This window comes from Anas platyrhynchos, chromosome 2 (assembly GCF_047663525.1).
Source record: "Anas platyrhynchos isolate ZD024472 breed Pekin duck chromosome 2, IASCAAS_PekinDuck_T2T, whole genome shotgun sequence".
Lineage (NCBI taxonomy): Eukaryota > Metazoa > Chordata > Aves > Anseriformes > Anatidae > Anas > Anas platyrhynchos.
This window is the reverse complement of record NC_092588.1, coordinates 102521797-102539663: the sequence shown is the minus strand read 5'-3', so window position 1 is coordinate 102539663 and position 17867 is coordinate 102521797. Positions and strand designations below refer to the sequence as shown.

General features: G+C 39.5%; 1 protein-coding gene across 8 annotated transcripts in view; it reads left to right on the top strand.

Annotated features, from left to right (window-relative positions):
* The window catches only part of TPK1 (thiamin pyrophosphokinase 1), a 317983-nt gene that overhangs the window by 247982 nt on the left and 52134 nt on the right, over positions 1-17867 (top strand). For 6 of the 8 annotated variants that reach the window (XM_038174896.2, XM_027451311.3, XM_027451310.3 and 3 more), the window contains one exon: positions 3393-3504. In XM_038174896.2, the coding sequence (XP_038030824.1) occupies positions 3393-3504 (112 nt within the window). Of the gene's footprint in view, positions 1-3392; positions 3505-7070; positions 7115-11984; positions 12092-17867 lie in introns of those variants that run through there. The other 2 variants (XR_011806855.1, XM_072033312.1) reach the window with 2 other exon arrangements.

Below are 17867 nucleotides of genomic sequence, written 5' to 3'. Positions count from 1 at the left end.
CTTCCTTCCTTCCTTCCTTCCTTCCTTCCTTCCTTCCTTCCTTCCTTCCTTCCTTCCTTCCTTCCTTCCTTCCTTCCTTCCTTCCTTCCCTTTTTTTTTTTTTTTAAATTTAATGTTGACTCCTTACTGATCCTCAGCATCTTGTTAACTGGCTTGATGTCTCTCTTCTGTGTCCAGCTCTAACCTGCCAGGTTCCAGGTTTTTCCCCTTTAGATCCCTTCAGAATGCACTACTGAGATCAGCTCCCATTATCTCTCTCTTTCATTGTGTTTTCTTGCTTGGCATCTATTTTATTGTATACATTTATTGCAATATGTTTGGACTGGAAAGCACTTGGATAAGTCATTTTCTTTATGCTTTCATGAAGTGCCAGCAGGCTACCTGAGCACGCATAGCATCTATCAGCATTTTTCTTGATATTGTTCACATGCTTTTGAGCTTGCAAGCTTTCGACTAAGGATTTTAGTGTGTTACAGGCTCAGATATGGTAGCATTAGGTATATGAGTTGTTTGCAATCAGGCTTCTATTAATTTGACTTATGAGATGTGACAGAGAACAACTACAATGGTGTTAAGTCTTTCCTCAGCAACAAGTGTTGGAGTGAGGGGGTGTTTAACCACTACTATTTAAATGCTTTCTTATAACAGAAGACATCAGGATCAAAACAGAAGGTTTAACCTATATGGATGAGGCATTCTTAAAAATATATTCTGACATTTTATTCTTATTGCTGAACTTAGAAATTGATTTTATTTCCTGGCATGACAGACAAAACGAAGAAAAAAAATCAATAATGACGATTGATCAATGTTTTTCAAAACTGACTTAATAAGATAAAAATCAATGCAGCTGTATTATTTGCCATTATTTTATCACCAGTAACATTCAAACATGGTAATATTTGATTCTTAAGTTAAAATGTGAAAATATTTCAGTTACCTCCTGCAGAGACAAAACACTTGAGCAAGGGCAAGGGATTTATTTAGTCAAACTTCGGTTTTCTTTTTTAATCCTAATTTTGGAACTTTGAGTTCTGCAGAAACTGAACAAAGTTTTATTTTTTAAGTGCCAGTATATAATTGTTCCTTTAATAACAGAGATTTAAATAGAACAAATTAATACTTGTATTTGCAAATTACAAGTTCTGAACCTCCTTTTCTCCTGCAAATAACAGTTCCATCTTCTGTGGTTGAAAGATGCGTACTTGCAAACTCCAAGATAAGCTTGGGCACCTAATTTACCGTGTGGCAGACTTGCAGTGCTTTGACTTTAGAGCCTTACTGGACAAATGCATTAGCTGTTAATCTTTTTTGGCAAAAATTAGAAGTTCATTTGTTTTGTTTGTCTGTTTTTTTCCCAATGATCATTTCCGTTTTCTGTCCCCAACAATAATAAGGTCCTTTGCTGATTTATTTTAAATAAATAAAGGTCTTAAAATCTGTCTTGCGTAATAACAGTAAACCAATCCCCAAGCCATGAGTCTGGCTTAACAGCTGAGAGGATTTTTTTTTTACAAAAATAATCTTCATTTTAATATTTTAATTCCTGCCTACCTGCTGGCTTGGATTTAGCCCTTCGGGCTCCTAGTTTGAAATTACTATTACTGTTGAGGGCTAGAAACTGGCCTTATTAGGGAAGAAAGTCAAGATTCTCACATAATCATGAGGAAACGTGAAATGGCATTTTAGGGAAGTATCAAATATTGAAAGACTCTTAATACAGTCATGGATATGGGCAAGCCTCTGATAATGGCATCTTCTGTTTTAAAGATTTATTTCTTGAGAACAGAAAGACAGATTTCTACATAAATTTCTTATAGATATGGATTCAATTCAGTAAGCGGGGCCAAAATGTCAGAAAATGAAAAATGCAAAGTTAATAATAGGTAGGCACAGTTTGAGTAATACAGAGCTTGATTAGGTTCTCTGTTGGGCCAGTTACTTTTACCTCTCTTTTTAATAGATGAATGCAGTGAGTTTTCTCCTCAGATAACCCTGAGCAGCAGCAATATGTACATTCATCAAGAACAGACAGTCCCACTCCTTTGTTCTCTCCTTCATCGGCGGCATCATTATAGACAATATCTGTGATTGCCTTATGAGAGAGCTTGCACTTGTACTTCTCCTCTCCTGTTCCTCCTCTCTCCATACAGCAAGAAAGAAGTAGCATGGCAGATTGCACAGCTAAAAGGTTATCAAGCCTGAATTTGTTACACCTCTGAATTTGGCAGGCAACCATTCACAACCACTATAGGAATACATGGCTCATCACCACATGAAGCTGGACACCCTGAGAAGATAGATGATATTGGATTGGTTTTCATGTTGCCCTGCAAACAATCAAACAGGCGTAAGCTATGCAATCCAATACTCCCTAATTGACAGCTTTTCCAAGGTTCATTTGTTAACTGAGAGCATGACATGTATTGAAGTTGTTTCTTCATAATGCATTTGGCATTAACAGGAGAATCTGTCAAACACCTCAGATATCAGCATCTCGGTAATAAGATACTTTGCCTCCAGTCTTGACTTTCTAACTAGTGACTTTATATTTGCAGAGGCATTTGGAAGGAGACTATGAGAGGGCAGACAGGACACAAAGAAAAAAGTTTAAGTGCATTCCCCAAATTAAAATCTGTGAGAAAGTTTTTTTGCTGGTTTGGAAATTTATGAGATTTATCCTTCAACTGTTTCTTTTTTCCTTTGTTATAAGACCTTGGTTTCTTGCTTAGTAACATACTCACTGAATAATGCACTGGGGTTCAGAGTTGTTTTTTTTTATTTTGGTAGATTAAAAAATAGGCAGATCTGATTTTATTTGTAGCAATGAAGAATTTGTGTACAAAAGACATGCTCAAGGATTTAACTTGCCTGTGGATCCACAAGAGAATAAAACCCCAAAGAAACCCATATTTCTAATGAATCTTAACCTTCCTCCAGATGAAGCTCATGTTTGTTTGAAAGAATGAATTACCTATGCAGAAAAGACCAGAGGATGATTTTTCCACTGATTTTGTCATTTTTTTTTCATCTGCTATTGTAGCTAGTCATAATAAACAAATTAGTTTCTTGAAATAAAAACTGCCAGGACTCTGAAATCTAGCTTTTTCTCTCCATTCTGTGGAAGATTTCCACTATCTGCTCTTCACTGGGAGTGTTTATATGCTGATATATGGAAGATGTTCACCTGGGGTCTTTGAGTACTTTGCAAAAGCTTGGCCACAAACCTGTTGTCATTAACAGCTGTCACTTTTCATATGTGCCATAATGATGGATACAAGTTGAATTTCCCTTAGATGTCCAAAAAAAAAAAAAAAAAAGTTCACTTGGCTGTTGTTAACTCTGTGTAAGCGTGTTACTCTGCACTGACCTGGGGCCTTTCTGCATTGCAGGGCAAACACAAGCTACGAGTAGACACGGGACTGGAAGGTGCCTGGTGCGGCCTCATCCCTGTTGGGAACCCCTGTGACAGTGTCACCACCACTGGCCTCAAGTGGAACCTCAGTAAGTCGAGTGCCTCCTGGGTGGTGGGTTTGTCATCACAGCTGCACGCCTCCACACCACTGGCTGACCTGGCCTTTACACCAGCCTCGATGTGCCGAAGGGGTTTGGGTGTTTGCAAGGCAGAGAGTGGCACTGGATCCCTGCCAGGCCATTTGTTTCTAGAAGTGAATTTAAAAAAAAAAAAGTGAGTTATATTTAAAACTGAGATTTCACAGGCAGAAATGTGTTTTCCATTTGAGAGTCATTGTGCTGTTTTAATAGAGCATTTGTTGGGGTCATGATACATTACCATCTTGATACGTTGCCCTCCAGGGAGGGGAAGCTGCAAGTGCCTAACTCCTAGTTAAAAGCACTGAAGTTAAAACAGACAAATAATAACGTGATACAGATTATTGAAGCCACGTCACTTCCCCTGAGACACTTTATGTATATTGTCTTTTTGTCAGCTCTGAATAATTACATCTTTTTCTTTTTTGGAATGAGTCCAGAGGAGAGCCATGAGACTGATCGGAGGGCTGGAGCACCTCTCCTGTGAAGAGAGGCTGAGGGAACTGGGGTTGTTCAGCCTGGAGAAGAGGAGGCCCCAGGGAGGCCTTAGAGTGGACTGACAGTTCCTAAAGGGGGCTACAGGAAGGCTGGAGAGGGACTCTTTGTCAGGGACTATAGTGACAGAACAAGGGGGAATGGCTTTAAACTAAAAGAGGGTTTAGATTAGATACTTGGAATAAATTTTTCGCTATGAGGGTGGTGAGGCCCTGGCACAGGTTGCCCAGAGAAGCTGTGGATGCCCATCCCTGGAGGTGTTCAAGGCCAGGCTGAATGGGGCTTTGGGCAACCTGGTCTGGTGGGAGGTGTCCCTGACCATGGCAGGGAGCTTGGAACAAGGTGATCTTCAAGGTCCCTTCCAACCCAACCCATTCTGTGATTCTATGGTACTTTTTCTCATTCTAAAGTGGGAAAAGCGTGTTTGATCTGGAACTGGGACTTCTATCTGTAGAGAAAAGAAGTTTCTTCATAAACAAATAAAAGATATAATCATCCACCTGCTCTCTCTTCCCACTCTGAGTCATTCAGGCTGTATATACTGAAGAAAATAGATATTTTTTTTTAAGATAGAGTTTCATTAGAACTTAAGGGAAGCAAAGCAGTAATTTTCATGCTCTGATTTTGCAGTCTGCTGTACATGACCAGACTTGAGAGCTATTATTCCATGTAGAAAGTGTAGAAAGGGCACATTGTTGTCACCGTTTGCTGAGCATTGCCCCTGTTGACAGATGATTAATCTGAGGCTTACCCACTGTGCTGGCCAGCAGCCTGTGTGCTAGTCTGGGGAGTGTCTTGTTCCACGGAGCATTTGAGTATGTGAAATTAAGTAGTATGATGAAAGATACAAGTATGGCATTAATTTCGGGATATGAGAGACTTGCCAGATGGAGGGATGGAGAGCTGTCTGGCTAGTGATGTTTTTATTCTCTTAAACTGGATTGTGAGAGCTAAATGTATGCTGTAAGGGACAGTTCTCTTAAGTTGAAAAAGTCAAATATTTTCATTTGTACTGATAAGTACAGTTGACAAGTAAGTTACTGAATCTTCATCTGCTCCTCTCCTGTGGAGCAATGAATTTTATGCCCTGTTGCGCTGAGGGACTACCCATTTCTCAGTGAATTTTCTGCCCTGCAGAGTGAGGTGAAGGAAGCTCAAACCAGCCTTACATTAATGAAGAGAACATCTTTGAAGCTTTTATCACTCTGTAAAAGTCTGTGAATCAAAACGTGGTGGACTCTGTGAGGCTACAGTCCTTTCTTGGGGTTTTAATTGATTAGTTTAAAAAAGGGTTATTTTTTAGATACATCAGATTTTTTTTGGAGTTTAATGTCATAAATTTAATCAGTTTTACAAGGTGCTGATTAGAAAGATGGTAATTTTAAAGATGATCTGTCTGCTATCACAAGTTACATGGCTTTGTTACTCCTGACATCATGATTTGCCTTCATCTGTTGAAACTAAATGTCACCCTATACTAAAAAAAAAAAAAAAGAGATTTTTGTTCTTTCAAACAAAGTTTTTCACACGTCCTTAAGAAGAAGGGGTCTTCTAGTCTACCTGTACCAGTTTGAGGGGAACACGAGATGCAGTGATAAAAAGCAGTAATAGTTCATATCTAGGATTGGCTTGAGAAGTCAGTTTCTTCAATGTTTAGCTTTCTAATTTTGCTGTATTAGACTTCTTCGGTTTCCTAAGAAGCATAGCTAGATATGGACCTACTGGGATTTTTATTGCACTTAATTCAGTCTTTATTTTTTATGGAAGACACAAAAAAGTATTTAAGCGACTGTTGTTTTGTGCTAATGTGACACCAACATCCCTTCTTCTCCCAGTCATTATTGTTCTCCATCACTTAGAGGAAACCTCAGACATTTACTGTGTTTTCCTTAGTGATGTGTACACTGCATCCTGTTACAGGCTACACTGTACAGCCTCAGTATTTGCGTTTCTCACAGGTCGTAAATGAAGGAACTATTTCTCTGCATTATCATCACAGATAAATAAAACCAAAAATAATCTGGTATTCCTTGAAGATATTTAATCTATCTGAGACACCAAAGCCATTACAACCTGAAATTGATCTTGTTCCCAGGTGACTGGAGCTAAACTTTACTCATCCAAATACAAATTTTGAATCAGGTTACTGTTCGGGTATTGATGAAACAAATGGAAGTGTAGTTGCATCCACAAAAGGGAAACCAATATCTCAAATAGAGCATGTCATTAATTGTGACTCAGATTATTTTTGTCCTAGTAAATAAGCCTTATATTCAGGTAATGTAAGTTTGATATTAGCTTATATTGTGTTTCTGGCTTTTGTGCTGCCTTCTGCCATTACTTATAAAACTATTAGTCCTCCTGTAATTTGCAATGGAGAGAAGTGAAGGCTCATCTGGCAAAAAAAGGGAATGAGAAGACATTGAAGTCTGACCTGGATATCTGCACTGTTGCTGGCGTCTGGGAGCAGTAGTGCTTTCCCTGTTTGCTTATTAATGGCATTTTTATGACACAGTTTCATAAACCTCAGTGAATGAAGTGATTTGGTTATAAATTCGTATTTTGGTGTGTAAATCATGGAAGAAATTTTCAATCCAAACATGATATGACAAGCCTTTTTCCCCCATTTTGTCATGGAATTAATAGAACATGATCTAACAAATTAGTGTAATTAGTGTTTTTTTTTGTGTTTGTTTGTGTTTGTTTTTTTTTTTTTAAATAATTTTTGAGTCCTCAAAATATTGTTAAGTTCCTTGGTTGTAAACTATTTTCAGAATTTTGGTTCTGTTTGAACAGCCAAAAAATGATATGTTAGGTGTGAGGGAAGCCCTCATTTTTGCAAGCAATAATTTCCAGCAACTCAACATTCAAATAACACTGCAGTGAAAGAAAGAGCTGGCTTTGCGTCAAGGTTTTTAATGTTTAACAAAGATTTCTCTCTGAGCATATCTGGATTACTCTGCTGATTAAAATGTGTAAAACCTTCAAGGGGTAGTCAAACGTTATCTGTGTCTAATCTACAGGTGCTGTCATGAGACTTCATAGCGTCTGAATAGAAAAAGACAAGGATAAATGCCTAAGACAGAAGCTGTATTGGGGTTGCAAGTAGGATACCAAGGCCCTCACTTTAATGGCTGAATTAGATAAACCTGAAATCTGTAAATTATTCTGCCAGCTCAGAAACAAATGCACTTGATGTCTTGATTATACTTTTAATATTGCAGAATTCAGTACTTTTGTGTTTCTGTGTGAGGATGCAACATGTATGCATGCTTTTATGCATGCTTGTCTTAGTCGCCAAAAACAGAACGTTCATTTGTTTTAGTTCTCATTTTATGGGTGAAAGAACTTGGAGAATAAAGTGGAAAATTGATTAGAGAAAATATTTTTATCCATACTTGCTATTGTGCAGCACACATTCAGAACACATTATAAACATATTCTTTCCATTCCCAAAGGGATACAGATCTCTCCTCTATTAAAATCTGATTTACAGCACAGGAATCAGATAATGCTTTATATGGTTTGACTCACCTGGCTGCTTGCTGATAACAGCTCCCATGCCTAATAAATAAATAAAGAAAAATCCAATAATGCCAGAATTACCCAGCATTCTTATTTACGTCCTCAGTGGTGCTTTCATGGAACTTGAATGAGAATGAAGGTAGAAATCAGCTGCAACGTTCACCATAGAAGAGGTTGGAGGGTAATGGTAGACTTTTCTCAGAAATGGTTCCTTTTCTAGTAAATTACTGTAGAAAATAATCTCACCAGCTAATTTACTCTTCATCCCTCTGGCCTTTGATATGCTGCATGTCATGCCTGTACTGAAAATATCAGCATATAGATATATATAAATGTGTGTGTATGTGATTGTGCTTTCCAGATAATTTTCATGCAAATTGGCTTCTTTAGGCAGGAAGTTAAATTGCTGTAAAATGCTGCCATTCAAAAGAATGCCAGTCATTTCACTTCAAATGGCAATAGCAATAACAACAGGAGCAAGACCTTCTTCCTCTAACTGTAGCAGCAGAGCATCCACTAACAACTAACTTCACAGGTAGAAAAACAGGATTCAAAATCCTTTTGATGCTGTTTACATTGCTAGTAGAAGTAAAATGTTTGCACTGTTTTTCCACTACATTGGGGTTGTGTTGACATTGGGCATCGCAGATGGGACAAACAGGTTGTAAAAGCAACGGGTTTTTATGTTTTAGGAGAAATGCAGAGACTAAAAGATGAAAGAAAAGAACTAACTCCCTAAGGAAAAAATGAATCAGAGAGTGAGGGACAATTCTGGAAAGGGCAATAAATTAAGATGAACATCTATGCATCTAGCAAAGCTGTTTCTGTAAGCACTCTAGCCTGTTTCATAACTGAAGTAGTGTATATGGCACACTTTGCTGCCCCAGTTCATTCTGAGTGAGGTAAACTTAGCAGCACTTGAAGGAGGAGGTCCATTTTCAGCAGCAAAGTAAAAAGCTTCACAGCTGAATTATCCACTGTTCCCCTCTGCTTTCCTGTCCTTCCGTCTCTTCTCATTCTTCACTGGTAGAAGACTTCCCAGTCCATCAACTGGGATCTGTCCACAGAGCTTTGATAATTTATCTTCTCCCTATTTATTGCACTGCTAAGACCCTGGGTAGTGCAGTGACGGAAATGCTGCTGCTGCTCCCAAAGCTTTGGGCGTTTTTGACCTTTTGCAAGCTATTTGCCTGCAGGAGTGCTGCTGTCTGCCTTCCAGGGTCACATCATTTATTACAAGGCAAGGCCTGCTGAAATACTTTTCCAACAAAGCAGATGTTCTGATGGTGGCAGCCTGGCATCCCACTGGGCTACTGCAAGTCAGCAAAGGCAACAGTGAGGGCATTGCTTAGCATTGCATGAAATGATTTTGAACCAGAAAGATCATTTGGCATACGTTAGAGGAGCGATGAACAGAGCTCAGTTGGGCTCAGCCCCTAAAGCTGTACTTACATTTTTTCCTGGACAGTAGCTCAAAACCTCGGTCAAACTTTGTGAAGGGACTTGAGGTGAGGATCTCCTGAGGTTCTTCCTGTCACGGTTTCAGTGCATTTCCATAGATTTCAACAAATGTTTGGAGTTAGTGGGAGGGAGATTTGGTTCCAGCTCTTCTGTAGCAGGGTCCTGGCATTCAATTTGGAAAGGCAGTTTTAACATGATAAACCTGCATGCTCTTCCAGATCACACTGTTTGGAGACATTACTGATGTAGGACTCCACTTACAGAAAGATTCATGAGTACTCTGGATCTGAACTGAAACCAGCACTAAGTTTAGCCCATCCTTCTCTAAAAGCACATGGGAGTGTATATGTGATCCTTCCACAGAACAGTGCCAGGCAGTAATTGCCAGGAAGGGAATGGAATATTAAAAAAAAAAAAAAAAAAAAAAATACAGAGAGTTCTCCATCATAGCTGTGTACCAAGCAGATGGCTCTCCACAGCCTAAGACCATCCTGAAGTAAACTCAAGGCACTTATTTATCTTTAACTATGTTGCCATGGCACTCTGCAACTGCACAATTTAATTTCATCATTAATAATAGAGGTGAGAAGATTGTCATGGGTGCAAAACACTTTTTTTTTTTTTTTTCCCTTGCATCCCCTCTTTCACTTTAGTCCCTTCTGCTAATGGAAATGTGATCTGGAGTTATGAAACAATAGGTGCACTGGCTCAGCCCAATTTTGGTACAGACAGTTCCCATCTCTTCAGTTGCAGCTGATTAGTAAGGATACTAAAGTCACATGAAAATCAGAAACAACCTGCTGCTGCTAAAGGGTAGGAACTGTAAACACTGAGCACCTTGCTGGGGAAGAGAGAGCTCTGCAGGGAGCTACCATTTAGATTGATGTGAATGCACGGTAATTCTATGGATTTCAATGGTGGCTCTGAAATCTCATCAGTGGTTGCGGAAGCAGAATTGGTCCAAGAAAGAGACCTTTGAGTTTATACTAAAGGCGTTTAATTCTAAAGGCATTCTCATCAGTCAACCTGCCCATATGGATATTGGGAAATCATCTCATTTGGACAATTGCAGAGGCAAAGCTGAAACATCATGGTGTGTTTGAATGAAAGTCTGTGAAAAATTGGCCAGAGTGCAAATGCTCATTTGTCATATCCCTTGCAAATATGCTTTAATTGTTTTCATATTTAAATGCCCAGAATCAGCCATAATGAATGTAAATGTCACACTACCGAGAGATTTCCAACACAAGAAAGCTCTCTGAGGCATGTGGTGAGTTATTGCCAGTTCCCAATGTTCTCTGCAGAACCGCAAAAGGGCAAGGACCAGTAGGAGGAGACATCAGTCATGTCTGGCATCTCCTAGAGTTTTAAAAGTATATTTTAAAAAATGGGATGTATTTGTTTGTGGTGGCTCAGTTAACAAACAAACGTGATGCTTGGATTTTCGGGGGGTTGTTCGTGTAGTTAGCAGAACTGACCCCTGCTTTCCAATTTAGTAGATAGCAGTGTATGTTATTTATCTCTTCTCCCCAAAAACATGACACTGGGGGAAATCCTCTGCAGTGATCTGTTCCTGTGTCTTAATGACAAGCAGTTCTATTCCCTCTACTGTGCCTCAATTCTTCATTCGCTGCACCTTTTACAAATACATCACACACTGTTCCTGAGGGGCCTTTTTCTCTACCAGTTTTTGTCACTAGATGTTTGTGGAAAAGCAGAAAGGGTGTTTTTTTCCTTTCTGTGGTATGAAGTTCTGGAGAGGATGGAAGTCTGGTGGATGCCATCGCTGACTGCTGAATACTTCAAAAAAGTTATGTTTTGGCTGTGAGTTGTTTATGGCATCCCGATGTGTAATTAATCAGCTAGTAACAACTAACTGTAATCAGTGTGTTCTGGAACTATTAATTTTAGATGTACATACCAATTACAGACCACTAGGCAAATCTGTTTTTTCCAGGTGAGTTGGAAAATACAAATTTGTAATAGATGTATACATGTCTTGCTGCAGCATCTCTTGAGCCATGCATATACATGGGGGAATCAGGGCAACAACAGGAAAGGAACGAGAAAAGAGAAACACAGAGGGAAAACCAGGATGCTAGGAGATCGCATGTGGGAGTAGAGACATGTTTTGGAGAGAAGGAAGGACAGGTAACGTCAAAATATGGGAAGATATGAGCACAGAGATTGAGAAAATAAAAATAGGTGTTTTAAGTAGACAGTTGACATACTTGCTTTTGAAACCCTGAATTGAGGACAGCATTTCTCAGTCTTGTTATTTCTCTGCTGTAGCAATCCCTCTTTTTCCACAGCTGTCCAGGGATAACAACCTACTTCTGCTGTCAGTAGACTGGTCAGCACAGGTGACACATGCCTGTCGACAAGATTTGCTGGGTATTGATCCAATGACGAGAGATGGCATTAGTCATTTGACTTAAAAACAAGAAGGAAAACTTTCTCTCACTTGCGCTTTTAGGGCTACTAATTCAAGAGTTGTCTATGATTTTACTCCAAGCAAGTGCATTATCAACATGCACGTCAGACATTTGTTTTTCACAGCACTTGAGTGCGGTGCTCAGCACCCTGACGTTCCTGAGGGCTCTGCCTGGTCCTGCAAAACACAGGATACTCAGAAGTGAAACTTCATCTCCAAGACACCCACTGTTGTCATTAATTTGTGACTTTGCTCTGGAGTGTTTGGGCAGGTGCAATGGCATTATCAGTTCTGTTGTACTGAGCACCACAGAGAAGTCTGTGAGCATTTTAATATGTGCACGTTCAATGCTATTTAAATCTATGTAGTAAATAAGGCATAAAGCCCTATAATGAATCAGGGCTCAAAATGTGTCAGTTCAGCAAACACTGTTTACTGAAAGAGTCTGGCCCACTTGTTTAACATGAGTGCGTAATTAAAGGATGAATGCTGAAGAATCTTAATTAAAATTTCACAGGCAAACCTTAATTCTGGCATCCGATAAGTCCCGAGTCTGACATTGCAATCTTGACATTTCTCAAGAATCATCTTCTGTGTGCATGTGAGTCCATGAACTATTAACAGGTAAGCATGTAGCATGTCAACTTGTGTCAACACAAGTCTAGGTCAGTGTGTGGTAGCTGTGTTTGCTGTGTTTTTTTACATTTTGAAGCTTTATCTGGTATTTAATAAATTATTGATAAAACCACTGACACCTTTCAAACAAGTCCAAATATTTTTAATATATTTTATGTCAGTGGTGGTACATGTCATAAAACAAATAGTAAATCCAAGTAATTGGGGGTGGAATAGAGTTCAAGAGATCCTATAGCCCTTATAGATTTTTCTATGACAGGTTCCTGTCAAAAAAAAGTTTGTCTTTTATAAGCTTCCAGTATTGGAGGTTCCTCCATAACAGCTTCTTCATAAAGTCTGCTCCAATTAGGATTTTTTTTCCTTTCTGTATTCTACAAATACAGTATGCAATGAATATATTCTCATGCTGTTAAGCATTAGAACACAGCGTTTATAATCTAATTGCCAATAAGAAATCTCAGAATTGTACATTTAGGTTTCCCAAGCATAAGGCATTACTCTATAATTTACACAGGCACCAGCAATACCACTGTATCACTGCTGATTGGCATGCCACTTAATGATGCTGTTTGTAAGACAATTTTCTAATCAGCTGCGTGAACACTCATCAGGAGTTTGCTTCTTGATTTAAAGCAAAGGAGTTGGAAAGAACGATATGGTTTGTTTTGCTTATAGAAACAGAGAGGAAAGAAAAAACAGTTATAAAGAGAATTATTGGAGGTGTTTTTTTTTTCCATTGTATAAACCATAGATAGAGTTTAAGAACATAATTACAGAAAGCTTTGATGTCTGAGTCTGGATTAAGTACTGAAAACAATGTAGAATTAAAAATTGTGTCATTAATGAATCAGTATTCTTCAGGTTATTTCCTTAGTGTATTTTGAAATCTGGGGATGGTAGCTTAGAATTTAACATTTTGGTTTTTATCAGATTTTATATTTCCAGTCATCATTTAATAATAATAGTTACAGGGTTTGCTACTGAAGATAGTTTTTTCACTCTAGTCAGGTGAAGATGAAGCATGGTCAGTTTTGCATTTGTTTTACACGTCAAATTTTAGATTTAATTCGAAGAAATTTAGCCAACCCTCTCTCCTCTCTCCCCCCACCACAACAAAAAAAAAAAAAAAAGCCATGCTTTCTTCCTATGTATTCCATTATTTCATTATTTTGTTCTACAACAAACAGAAAAGTTTTAAATTAAAAAATGTTCTCTAACACACATGTAAGGTGCATCACGCATGTCTGTCACAGAGGCAATTCATTATATGATTTAAGACGTTTTAACCTTTAGCCCCTGGAATAAAGTGTTTCACTCTGGGGTCAGCAGCATAAGGAAAATATAGGCCTGTTAGAGCAAATCCAGAGGGGGGCCATGAAGACAATTAGAGGGCTGGAGTATCTCTCTGATGAAGAAAGGCTGAGAGAGTTGAGTTTGCTTTGCCTGGAGAAGAGAAGGCTCCCTTCCAACCCAAGCCATTCTGTGAATAAGATGAGCTTCAGTTGACTTCTGCAATTGATGAATAGCTTTGATACAAACAAGTCTCTCTTCAAATTTTATCCCCCCTTTTAATTATTATAAAACCCTTACATGCTCACCTTATCTTCCTGTAGTCTTTATATCCAATGTATATTGAAGAATTCATGTTTTATGAAATCATTAAAGCTTAATACCAAGCTTGTGGAATTAATGGAAAAAATACACACTGTCTTTAATAATAGTATGGTAATCTGGAAGTAGCTCTGTCCGTTTCCTTCACTAAACTAGGATAACTGAACCCCTTGACTTATCAGAAGACTTAGCCTTCCATGTATTTTCACACATGTGACTGGTTCCATGAAATATAAGGAGATTATTCAGTGTGTAAAGCTAAACATGGGTAGAAGTACTTACTACAAGTCAAACTCTGCAGCGGGAGATATAACCTTCAAAAATGCCTGGAGTGGCTTTTCTATATGTAAAATAAGGTGATAGCAACTTTAATCTCAGTCTCCAGGGTTAGCTGTCAGTGCTGGTTCCCCTTTGAATATCTCTTCTCACTCTCGCTATAAACCTTTCTTTTCTAGCTCTGCATATTTTTTATGTATTACTGATTGGCTGTAGTAATTTACATGAATTCCTCCTGATTTTGCAGTCTGGGCAAAGTATGAAGACATGGAAAGACAAATGACTTTCAAATATTTCTTGCATGTGGCTCCTTTACCTGTAGTTCAACAGATGTGGTTTCCTACCAATACAGCTGTCAGATCCATGCAGCTAGTAAATCTTTCATGAGAGAATTCTGGAAGAAAAGGGTTCTGGATACGTACCAGGGCTTTTTAAACAGTCGTAAATTTTTCATTGGAATTGCTAAAAGCACCAGAATATGGTACGTCTGCAGAGTTGTAAGAGAACAAGAAACTCAGGGCTGCATGAATCAACCACAGTGGATGTGAATTTGCGTGTTTGCTTTTTTTACAATGCTAAAAACGTACCATACTCTTGTGGCTTTGTCTGCCATACATAGAGCAAGATTTTCAATCCAGATTAAAATTCAGTCCAGATCGACTGTTTATACAAACAATGCAAGAAACTCACTAGAGAGCAGGGAAAATTTTCATCATGTCATGAACTGGAATGAAATATTAACATCAACACAATCTTAGTTGTAGAAGAATAATTCGATATAATTCCTTTTTATGTTGAAACACAAAGGGTTGATGTGTTTACCTGGTAACATTCCAACAGCCTGCAACCAGTTTTTTGATAACTGCAGATCAACACTGGCAGTACTCTGAAAGACAGCTTTTTGTTGGGAGCATATGTAGAGATTTGTATTGTTCACTTGCAGCATACACCAGGAAGGCAGTTTGGTTCTTCAGAAACTGCACGTGCCACTTGCTCTATCATGCAGGTTTTTGTTACCCTACATGCTTATGTTAGTATAGTTCTACAACAGACCTGAAATGTTTAAGATTTAGATTTCTGGGACCTCTCCTGCTGGCAATTAATTTTACATCTCATATACCTCAGGCAAACATTGTTGTCAGTGAATCATGAGATTAACTTGTATTCCTTTTAATGCTACCAGAATTACAGTAGTGTCCCAGCTGAATTCCTGAAGAATTTTACTAGCTATTGTGCAATTATATTTTTTTTTTCACTTTATGCCATTTTCTAACCCACCAGGATAATGATTCACATGCTGTTTGTCAATCTTGGTTTTGCACCAGTGTTTCCAGAATTTCGCTGCCAGTTTTGTGGCATACCTCCTCTGATGCCATTTTCAACAAATCCTTCAGAAGTTCCTAATAATGAAGACAGCCTTTAAAAAAAAAAAAAAAAAAAAAAAAAGTTAATAGTTACCATGGCACACAGCACCACTTGCTGACTCAGTGGGTAGCACAACAGGCTGGGGACCAGCAGCAGGGATGGAACACATCATTAGCTCTCATTAGTCTGCTCTGTCTCTTCTCTTATTTTTTGTCTTGTTAACTCTTTGGGGCAGGGGCTGCCTATTACTCTGCATCTGTACAGTGCACCTTGTCCTGCCCGTTAGTTCTGTACTTCAGGAATAAAGATAATTTATTGCAATTAGGAGACAACTTGTGGAGTTGCAGTTGAAAGGTAATACCATGAAAAGATTACTGATTTTAAATAAATATATATTCTGTATTGTGTTAGAGGCTGCATTTGGGTTATTATCCTCAGAAACTGTACTGTGGAAAGAGAAGAAAATCATTGTTTAACATACAGTGCCATCTACAGAATAGGTTGTGCAGCCTGCACTCCATACATAATGTGGATTTTTTTTTTGTTTGTTATTTTTGTTGGGTCTTTTTTTGTCACAGCACAGTTGACATTCATAGCTGGAGAGTGTTTAGCAGATGTCTGCAGAATTGGAGGATGTAGAGCTTGTGCGTCAAGAGGTTTGAGAGCCTCGAGGGCTGACGGAGCACTCTTGCTGAAGTGCGGGGCTGCAGTTCCTGCTCTCTCAACTGCTGCTCCTGCAGAAGTCAATTCTGTCCCCCACGATACCCAAGTGGGAGGTGGTTTGTGCATTCACCCGTTGCTGCTGTAATCTCCAGTCTCTGTAGGCCAGGCTTGCCCAGCAGCACCCATTACTGACTTTCTCTTAGAAGCTTAGACTGTTGTGGGCTTTGTTTTGTTTAGACAACTATCTAAGAATGCTGCAAAGAGGTCTCTGATGTTTTTCCTTAATCACATGCTGTAGAGAAAGCTGTTAAGTAGAGAAGTGGGCCTAGTGAAATTCAACAAGTCCAAGTGCAAGGTGCTGCACCTGGGTCGGGGCAATCCCAGACATGAGCACAGACTGGGAGAACTCATTGAGAGCAGCCCTGCAGAGGGCTTGGGAATTCTGGTGGATGAAAAGCTCGACATGAGCCAGCAGGGTGTGCTTGCAGCCCAGAAGGCCAACTGCATCCTGCTGCAGCAACAGGGGAGTGACCAGCAGGTGGAAGAAGGTGATTGTCCCCTTCTGCTCTGCCCTTATGAGGCCCCACTTGGAGTGCTGCGTCCAGATCTGGGTCCCCCAGCACAAGAAGGATGTGGGCATGGTAGAGCGAGTCCAGGGGAGGGCCACAAAGATGATCAGAAGGCTGGAGCACCCTTCCTACAAAGAAAGGCTGAGGGAGCTGAGGATGTTCAGCCTGGAGAAGAGAGGGCTCTGAGGAAACCTCAATGCAGTTTTTCAATACTTAAAGGGGGACTATAAAAAGATGGAGAGTGATTTCCTTGCTCAGTCAGGTAATGACAAAACAAGGGGGAATGGTTTTAATGTTAAAGAGGGTAGGATTTAGATTAGAGGTTAGGAGGAAAATCTTCACTACAAGGGAGGTGAGGCCCTGGCACAGGTTGCCTGGAGAAGCTGTGGATGCCCCATCCCTGGAGGTGCTCAAGACCAGGCTGGATGGGGCTTTGGGCAGCCTGGTCTAGTGGGAGGTGTCCCTGCCCATGGCAGGGGGTTGGAACTGGGTGGTCTTGAAGACCAACTTGGGTTGGTCTTCCAACCTAAGCCATTCCATGATTCTGTGAAGTAGCAGTTGTGTGTTTGTGTGGTTGGCTGGTGGGGATCACAGTTTTGGTGTTGTGAGGAGAGTTGGTTTGAACCCCCCCCAAAACTTTAGAATGCTCTTCAGACAAACATCCATTTTGGTGTAGAAAGTTGGATATTATTGCATTTTAAGAAAAAGACAGAAGAAGTGAAAGAATACACAAATACAATTCCTTCCACCTTCAACAATCCATTATTTTTGTCATACAGCAAATTAAGTTATTGTAGGCACTGCAGAACAAACCATTTTCTGTCCTCTTTGGTATAGCTTTTGAGCACTGGAAGTTATCTGACCTTTCAGCTCTCAGTACTTCAGGACCAGTGTTTGTCATCTTCAGATTAGTGGGAATGAAAAAGAGAAATGGGAAGGGAGGGCTGAGAATGAATTCTGACATCCAGGACAGGTAGGAAATAATTTTCTGGCAGATGATCTTGCAGAGGAGAAGGGGAGAGAAAAAAGACAGGAGGTTGGTTTTTGTGTGTTTGGTGGTTTTTTTTGGTGGTACTGGTGGTGGGTTTTGTTTTTTTGTTATAGTTAGATATGAGATACAGTGTATTTAAAGTAGCAGCAGAGATAGACTAAGAGGCTAAGTGTCTGAGACAGCTGAAGTTGCGCATTAAATTGGGTTTATGAGACTACTCTGCTATTTCTCACCTGCACTGTCACAGTCAGTACATGTGAGTGTGTAGGTGAGTGGGGGTGTATGTAAA